The following is a 9,440-nucleotide window of genomic DNA, read 5'->3' on the forward strand; positions in this document are numbered from 1 at the left end:
GATTCATTTGGTTGATAAACCAGATTAATTTTCATGGCATGTCACCACCTCTGGACATTTTTCGGTGAAGTTTATGTATACAGACTTCATGAGTGGGCATACTAGTTTTTTTTGCAAAATACCTTTGGAAACTAAAAGTACCACTGAAACTTAAGGTTTTCCTGCTGTTTCTTAATAAATAAAAAGTGACTCTGACTAAAGATGATTCTGCAAAAAGGAGAATGAGTGTACCAAATATGTTTTTTTATGATTTTAAAGAAACGTTTAATCATACTTTTACCAATTGTCCTTTTGCTAGATATGTTCGGAGAGTTGTTCATTTTACGTTTAATATTGCTCCGCTAACAAATAGGTTTAAGAATTGGTTTAATGGGATAGAACTCGGATTCGAGTTGGGTTCTAAGCCTTGGTTTGGGTAATATGTAATTGTCGAAAGGATGTGATTTTTAACAAGACAATGGTTCCAATATTTGTGCATGTCATTTGTATTGGATTTACATGTGGTCTTTCCTTCTTCGTGTGGAGCAGCGAGAACATGTGGACTCTGGTTGCACTCGAATGATGGCAGTTGTCTAGGCTAGGTGACTGGTGACAATCACTTAGAATACAAGATAATTAGACGCCTTCCATTTTCTGTTTTTTGTTGGCTAATTTTTGCTGCAATTTTATGCGATCCATGAGATGTTATATACTTTGATACTATAACTCTGTAATAAACAAAATCATGTGCATTAGTTTGATGCAGAAGCTGAGGTCAGCCGATTTTTTAATAACTATTGTGCCCTTAGGCAAAAAGGCCGATGCAGCTGATCGAACAATTTGCTTCCCAAGCACATCGATGATCGAGTTATGCAAGAATATTTACTCTAGGCGTAAAATATATACAGTAGCCATTTCACGATACCAGCATCGAGAAATATCATCCATAAGATCAAATCGGATAGATGGTTCATATTTATTTGCACTAATATCCCATGTTTTGCTTTGTCTCCTCCATCCAAATATTCGACATTGATGCATGTAATATCGAAACTTGCACAAGAGAAGTGTAAAGCTAGCTGATATTAAGAGGTTATAACTGACTATCTGATCCACGACCCAATCAGCATAATAGAGCAGGTTTGAATAATTACTACATGTAGACATCCAGGATGCAAATTTTGTACATAGGCAAACATACTTGGTCTACATCAGCTGCAAGACTCCCTTGATATTCAGATCAACATTTAAGGGAAGTTTTATTTATAGGAAAAGTATGTCATATCCTGAAGTTACATAACGTGATTGTCTCCATCAATTGATTATGAGCTACACTGAACTTGGGAAGATGGAAGTAATCTTGCACCTACAGAATATTAACCATCTGTTACGACTTTGTTGCTTCCAGATACGATATGGTTGCTCCCGGATACAGTATTGTTGCTCCCGGATACGGTATTGTGCTCCCCTGATACAGTATGGAAGCTCCCAGACACATTATTGTCGTTCCCGGATACAGCATTATTGTTATCAGTAACAATATGCTTGGTCCCTGATACGACATGGTTGCTACCAACTACAGTGTTGTCACTTCCAGTTACAACAGTGTTGTTGCTCCCAGACACATGGTTGTTATTCCCAGATATGACCGTGTTGTCGTTCCCGGAAACAACATTGTTGCTCCCGGATCCAACACTATTGTTGGTCCCTGATATTGTATTTGGTTCTTCGTCAAGTGTTCTTCTGTTACTGCTCACATGCAATAGCATGTTAATGGAACCCATACTGAGTGATTGGCCATCAGTGGTGAGGCTCTTCAGCTGTTTCTGCAAACTTTTTGGTACCTCCCCAACCAATGAATTACCCGAGAGATCCAAATAGCGAAGGTGATCAAGCTCACCAATCGACGATGGGATGATCCCTCCAAGGCCGCGCTTGGGGAGCCACAACGCCACGACGCGGCCGCTTGCTGTTTCGCATCCCACACCTTCCCAGCTGCAGCATGAGGCGCCGGACCATGCGGCGCGGAGGCGGACGGCTCCTTTGCCGCTTAGGTTCTCGGCGAAGCCCCTCAACGCGTGGAGGTCGTCGTGGTGGCACGACCACGACGTTGCTCCGGCCACCTGCAAGAGGAACCCCAAGAAGAGCAGCAGCATGCAACACTTTGCCATGTATTCAGGCATGGATTGAACAAGAAACCTTGATTGGAATGCAAGCTATGTAGCAAGAGTTGTTGGTAAAACTGCTAGAGTGGTGCATCCTATTTATAGTGTGTATACGTTTGTAAGTATGCGTTGCAAGTGGTTATGTACTAGGCAGTGGCCCGCCCATAACGTACTGCCTCCAAATTCAAACTTGCGTTGCAAGTGGTTATGTACTAGGCAGTGGCCTACCCATAACACGTACTGCCTCCAAATTCAAACTTGCGTTGCAAGTGGTTATGTACTAGTCAGTGGCCCATAACTGCCTCCAAATTCAAACTTGGTTCTTGTGTCGACTGAAATTCGTGGCTGGTATGGACTCAAGTCCCGTGCGGCTTGCTCCGGTACACAGAGAGAACGAAAATATCCTAGCAAAATACTATTACGCTGGGTGACTGGCGCATGGGACTCGTGGTTCTCATGGAGCTCGGAGAGACAGAGAGATGGCTGAGTGACGAGAGGAGGATATACTTCTCCATTTTGTACCTATTAGTCTGGGTAACTACACGACACTTCCCCGTGACCAGCCAAATCCAATCCGTGCTAAGACCCAAAACTCAACCCGTAAAGAACAGGATTGTGCATTTCTCAAGCTGATTCAGATTAAGTAATATTCCTAATACTTCTTTTTGCTCTGTTTTGCTCTACTTACATAGCCTCCATGATGTTTGCCTCCTTGGGTGCAGACGTTGGTAGTTTTACTCCAAATGAAAAGATTCCGGTCATCAAAGTACAAGAAACAGTTTTAGAATAGGAAGAAAAATAAATAAATAATCTTAAGTCACCTACGGAAAAGGGCGACGCCGAAAAAGGTGCTGATTGTTATGTTTACATTTGAGATTCACCACAATTCGGTGAATATCATTCGTAAGGCCAACACCATGCACGTGCAGAAAGACTTTGATTCGATGTTTCTGAAATTGAAAACTGAAGTGTGTTTTTATTTTAGTGATGTATGAATTTATATTACAGTAATATGCTGTAAAATACAAAGCGGAAATCACTTTTTTATTTGTGATATTTTTTGTTGACTAAGACTTTTTCAGATCGAAATTCTTCTAGCAAAATGATGACCATAAGATAAAGTATAGACTTTCTCCATGAAACATCATTTGCCAACCCAAGAATCTAGGTGGTTTTGGTGCGAAGGTTTTAGAAGTAAAAAAACAAATAATTATTGATCAGATGGTTTTTAAAACTCTTAACTGAACAACTGTTTTTGACTTACAAAGGAGAGTTCTCAAGATGACCTTAAATGAAAAAATGATAGAAACGAAAGTTGTACGTCATATCAAAGCATGCAACTTTGTTTTCTGGATCATCGCAATCCAATATAGTATGCAACCTACACAACAAACGCACTGTATTAGAAGATTCCGATGTCGGCTAAGTAAGTAGTATTCAGTTTTTTTCGGTCCTGTGAGTGACGTCTGGTGGCGATCCTATAACCCTTGTTGCAACTATAGCACAGACTGACCCTCCGGGCAAACTATTTCACCCATCTAACCTTTTTGTGTGGCGCCCCTCACACCGGCGCCACACATGGCAGTGTGGCGCCCGTCCCTGCGGCGCCACTCTCCTAGCCGACGTGGCGCCCTCGACGTTGAGCTGGTGCGACGATCCGACGTGGCAGGATGTGTGGCGCCGCTCCCATCGGCGCCACACATGCACTTGTAATTGCCCAAAACATACTGTAAGACAAAACTTCTGGGACTTAGCCGTTTTGGCGAGGCGCTATGTGCGGCGCCGACGCCACGGGCGACACACTTCACAGTGTGGCGCAGATGCCACGGGCGCCACACATAGAGCCTCGCCAAAACGGCTAAGTCCCAGACGTCCGGAGCCCCTGGATGTTTTCGACATATAAACAACTTATGTGGCGCCGATACCGTGGGCGCCACATAGTGAGGTGTGGCGCCAGCGTGAGGGGCGCCACTTGTTGACTTGTGTTAAAACCATGTAAATTCTTGCCTTAGTTAACCAGTTTTCAACACAATATTTGAACACAATAGTACGAATGTCATACACATAGAACATACACATATAACACATCATAGCTCACATCGTAGCACATAGATTGAAACAACACGTAGCAACAATAGACATGGTTCAAAATGACATATAGTTCACAACACGATACTTATGAAGATAGAGTTCACAACAACACGTAGCAAATCCTAGTTTCGTCCTCGACGTGCCGTCCTCACGGGCTCCTTCCGGACGGCCATCTTTTTTGTCCGCTGCCGTGGCTCTTGTTGCTGCTGCTCCTCCTCCTCCTCCTGCTCCTCCTCCTCTGAAGATAACGGGTCATCGTTCCTCATCCTCCTCAAAGATGATCTCCGCGGTGGCGCCTCATCCTCCTCAATGACAACCTTCTTTCCTAGGTTGACATAATCTTCCGGAGTGTACCGGTTTGGAGCATTGCCCCTTGGCTTCAACTGGTAAGCAGACCGTGGGGCTTGCCTCTTGCCGCGACTAATGCTTTGACTCAAAATTTCCTCGTCGTCAGGAATCTTCACAAACATGAACACATGAGATTATAAAAGTTGAAACTAGTAAGCACATGTTTGACAGCAACAAAATAGTCCATACCTCCACCTCTTCAGAAGAGGATGTAGCCGCAATTTCGGTGTCGCGGCAACCTAGCAAGTTGGCTAACCGCCGCATCTTTCGTGCAGTGTTCTGCGTCGTGAAAGTCATGGTTACAAAGCCACCCCAGGAACACACTAGCTTACATTGAATGTTGGCGACCATACCTTAATGAAATGCCGCATCGGTCCGATAGGCTTCTCATCTGTATGGCTCTGATCCCAAACAACCTCGCACTCCTCAGCTGTTTTTTGGATCTCGGACCGCTGCGACAAACATATTATACAAAATTTGAGCGATCACATGCCAATGTAGATGATGTACTAGCTAACGAGGGAATAAATTACCACGAAGTTCAGCTCGGAAGCAATAGAAGTCGATCTTCCTCTGCGAGCATAGATGTCGTGATGGCTTTGCGCAACCTCATCGAACTCGATGGGGTCGTCCAAGATGTCATCATCATACGCGTGTTTCACTAACTCGATACGCGTGCTTTGATGAAACCACAGGAGATAGTTGTTGAAAGCGGCCAAGTCGTGAGGCACAATCTCCACAGGGCCAGCATTCTGTATCGCTTCCAAACAGTGTTGGAACGCTGTGACGTGGCCGCTATGATGGACAGGCCAATTTGTGATCTTCCTCTGCCGCTGCCTATCAAGCCTGCAAGAATCAAGAAGTTAGATTCTACCTCTTCAATCAAGAAACTTCCATTGCATGATTCCGGAAGTTTACCTATGAAGCGTCTGGTCCGTGTCTTGCCACTGAGGTGGGCACTCCTGATACAGCTCAAACGGTCTCATCACTCTGTGCGGCTGGTGGTATTCAACAAGCCATATGCATATGAGTGGGCAGCACATACGCCAGAACCGCGCCTCCTCCGTGCACTTGTGGTTGAGGTCAGTCATCGCCGCGCCAATACGGTAGTAGGTACCATATGGCTCCCAATCCACGTGCACCATACAAATATTTCAGAATTTAGAACATGGCAATAGAATTTATGAACTCGGATTGCAAAAGAGTGATCGGTTACCTGCTCAGCGGTAAGAGTGTCCAACTCCTCAGTGTAGTGCATGTACATGACCTTTGGATCGCTCGTCATCTCGGAGATATTGTCCCAAAGGTATGCCCAAGTCGGCTCCCGATCAGGGTTGTTCGGGTGATGAGGCCATGGCCTCTCTGTGAGTACCCTGGGCCGCCCAACTGATAGGCGGTCCCAGCTCCATACGGAAAGTAGGAGCAAGCATCCACCAATACCGCCGCTCCCCGTCCTGCGACAAGCTTCATCCAAGTGCGTACATAAGACATTTGGTTAGAGGTAGATGTAGGCAACCTACTATAGAAGAATAGTACATGCAACAAATCTTTACCTGCCGGTAGAGGTAGGCAAGTGCCGCTATTCCCCAACTCCACCGGTGCTCCAACACCGTAAGCGCCTTGAGCCAACACCAATGGGCCAGCTTCCCACCACTGTCAGCAAAGAGAGTCCTCAAAATCATGTACCATAAGTACACGCGGGTGTACGTCCTGAGAGTGTCCCTGTCGGCCCTTTCCGGGCATTGTCCAAAGTTAAGCCTAATCCAAGAGAAAGCTGCGCCGGCGGGAGCTCTCTTTTTTGGATCTGCAGGCGCCGGAGGAGCCATGCCAATAAGGTCCTCCATCTGTCGGCGCCACCCATCAGAAGCTGTGTTCATACACAGTGGCTCGCCCTGAATAGGAAGTCCAAGAATCATGGAAACATCCTGAAGAGTAGGGGTCATCTCGCCGGCCCTCAAGTGGAAGGTGTGCGTCTCCGGCCTCCACCGGTCGACAAGGGCGGTGAGTGCCGCGGCGTTCATGTTCGGCCCCCCACGGCTTACAAGCGATATGAACGGGAGAAGACCGGTAGGCTCGATGAACTCCGTGTACTCCTCGTCATACGCTATATCCACTGTGCCATGGTAACGAATCTTCAAAGGGTGAAGATCCGTTCTCCTCTCCGTCATATGAAAAGCCCGGTGATCTCTGTCATACTCTTGATCTAGGAGCCACACCATCCTACATGTTTAACAAATATGAGCAACACATACATGAGAATATATCCAAATAAGCCATCACACATACATACATATACATTCATATCTAGGGATAAAACACCATATTATGAGCCATTCCTAACAAATATGAGTTATTCCATCACAAATATGAGTTATTCCATCACAAATATGAGTTATTCCATCACAAATATGAGTTATTCCATCACAAATAATGGTCATATGTAACACAAATATGGATACATACATATCTATGTTTCCTACACATACACATTCATGAAATTTGATGTCTAGGGTTCCTCCACAAATCTAGTATACATACATATCTAGGGTTCCTACACATACACATTCAACACATACATAGCCATTTCAACACATACATAGCCATTTCAAATCTAGTTTCCATGTCTAGGGTTCATGTACAAATCTAGCAAGATCTATGAAATTAGTGGATGAATGTGAGGGATTTGAAGGGGATTAACTTGAGGAATGGATGGGGAAGAGATTGGCCGGTCAGATCTGACGAATTTGTGGCCGATTTGTTGGGGGAGAGGGGGGAGGAGGAGGAACCGCCGGCCGCCCCTAAGTCTTGAAGAAACAGAGAAGAGAGAAGAAGAAGAAGGCTGGGTCGGGCTGGGGGCGGGCGCGGGCGCCACACTTAAGTGGATGTGTGGCGCCCGTGGCATCGGTGCCACACTGTGAAGTGTGGCGCCCGCGGCGTCGGCGCCACACATAGCGCCTCGCCAAAACGGCTAAGTCCCAGAAGCTTTGTCTTACAGTATGTTTTGGGCAATTACAAGTGCATGTGTGACGCCGATGGGAGCGGCGCCACACATCCTGCCACGTCGGATCGTTGCACCAGCTCAGCGTCGAGGGCGCCACGTCGGCTAGGAGAGTGGCGCCGCAGGGACGGACGCCACACTGCCATGTGTAGCGCCGCTGTGAGGCGCGCCACACAAAAGGGTTAGATGGGTGAAATAGTTTGCCCGGAGGGTCAGTCTATGCTATAGTTGTAACAAAGGGTTATTTTTGTGTAAATCGCCGTGAGTGACGTTGGTTTTCCTTAGGCAATCTGGTGGCGATTTTCCTGACGACGACAAATCTAGATCATGTCTCCCATCTTCTCCATGTTTTGTTAGTCGGCTGTCACTGATCGCCGGCTGTCCTTTCAACGTTCCTCTTCAAACCTCCACTTAAAGCCTGTATCTACGCACGGTCGTAAAACACCTAAAATTCTGAGTCAATAGCATAAAACCACTACTTTGATAGTGAAATTTACCGTATACCACCACGTTTGCGGGACAAAAAACCATCACATTTTGCGAGGTTTTTTGAGGAATGCGCTAATAGTTGATTTGGAGCGAAATTTCGACGGTTGGCCCCATTGTCAGGGCTGAGGTGGCATTGGTCCCACTTATCAGACCGTTTTATGAAATAAAATATATATAAAAAACAAAAAATGTCTATAAAAAACTCCCCAATGATCCTGTCAGCCGTGCCGCTGCCCACCAGTTCGCCGCCGTGCACGCCCGCCACCGCGCGGTCCGCCGTGCCGGCCCGCCGCAGATCCCACCTGCCACCTGCCCGCCGTTGCGTGCCACGCCAGAGACCCCGCCGCCGCGCGTCTCACGCCATACATGTTTGTTGCACACAAAAGTTGCTTTGCAGCACACCAAAATTGTTTTGCCACAAAACAAAGTTGCTCTGTCGCGCATCAAAGTTGCTCGTTAAAAAATTTCATCAGAACGTATGAAAATATGGTCTATTTCGAAGCTCTCGTCTTGAGAATTCTAGAAGTGAAAACGAATTGCAATTTCGCTGCACGATTTAAAAGTTACAGCTTTTTGAAAAAGAAAAAAACACATGATATCAGCTAGACTACAGCTGAACGCATGGTGGTTCCTGTAGCGCGCCCGCCCGGAAGTTTGGTTTGGCACGCACCCGCTCGGAAGAATTAATATTCTATCAACTGAAGGACCTTATTAAATGCTAGGGACTTAGAGCATCTCCAGTCGCCTCCCTCAAAGCGTCCCCCAAACCGCGTTAGATTGAGCGTTTGGGGGACGTGTTTTGTTCGTGCCGTCTTTGGGGGACGTCGCTCCCCAGTCGCGTCCCCCAAACAAAAATTCGGAAATTTTAAACTTAACGAGATTCGACTAAGATTCGTCCAAACTTACATAGATTCGAACAAAATTTGACTAAATTTAAACTAAACCTAATCTAGAACCACTTGCGTCGGCCGGAGGCGTCGTAGTACTGCTGGAAGTTGTACATGTCGTCGGTGACGACCTCCTGCTTGACGCGCTCCTCGACGGGCTCGTCCTTCACCAAGCCGCTTGGTCCTGCCTCGCCGTCGTCGGTGAGGTCCACCAGCGGCTTGCCGGAGTCGCGGATGGACATGGCGATCGCCGCGTCCAGGTCGCCCCTCCATGCGTCCTTGTCGTTCATGGACGCCAAGAACGCCGCCCGCAGACCTGGACAGTCCTCGGGGTCGTCGCTGCTGGCGATGAGCCGCTGCTGCCGCTCATACTCCGCTAGCAGCGCCGCCTGTGACGCTTCCTCCGGCTCCTCGTTCACCTCCGGCTTCGGGATGAGGAGGGCGCCGCCGCGCCTCCCTTGCTGCCGCCGGCTGCCGCTGCCG

At 47.0% G+C, this 9,440-nt stretch overlaps 2 protein-coding genes across 2 annotated transcripts; both read right to left on the bottom strand.

Moving 5' to 3' along the window:
- Positions 1-1,236: 1,236 nt before the first annotated feature.
- On the bottom strand, positions 1,237-2,199 carry LOC124687632 (phytosulfokine receptor 1-like). Its single transcript, XM_047221405.1, has one exon. It carries the CDS (start codon positions 2,160-2,162, stop codon positions 1,356-1,358), a length of 807 nt encoding a protein of 268 aa, XP_047077361.1. The 5' UTR covers positions 2,163-2,199; the 3' UTR covers positions 1,237-1,355.
- Positions 2,200-5,814: 3,615 nt separating this feature from the next.
- LOC124689099 (protein MAIN-LIKE 1-like) lies at positions 5,815-6,802 on the bottom strand (the record flags this gene model as incomplete). Its single annotated transcript, XM_047222694.1, has 2 exons — positions 5,815-6,047; positions 6,127-6,802. Coding segments are annotated over 2 exons (909 nt in total), but the record flags the coding sequence as incomplete, so codon positions are not given.
- Positions 6,803-9,440: the final 2,638 nt, after the last annotated feature.

The sequence above is a fragment of the Lolium rigidum genome, chromosome 2 (assembly GCF_022539505.1).
Source record: "Lolium rigidum isolate FL_2022 chromosome 2, APGP_CSIRO_Lrig_0.1, whole genome shotgun sequence".
In the NCBI taxonomy this organism is placed as follows: Eukaryota; Viridiplantae; Streptophyta; class Magnoliopsida; order Poales; family Poaceae; genus Lolium; species Lolium rigidum.

What these genes read in the sequence shown, in the direction of transcription:
- LOC124687632 (XM_047221405.1), bottom strand. Translation starts at nt 2,162, where the DNA reads ATGCCTGAATACATGGCAAAGTGTTGCATGCTGCTGCTCTTCTTGGGG.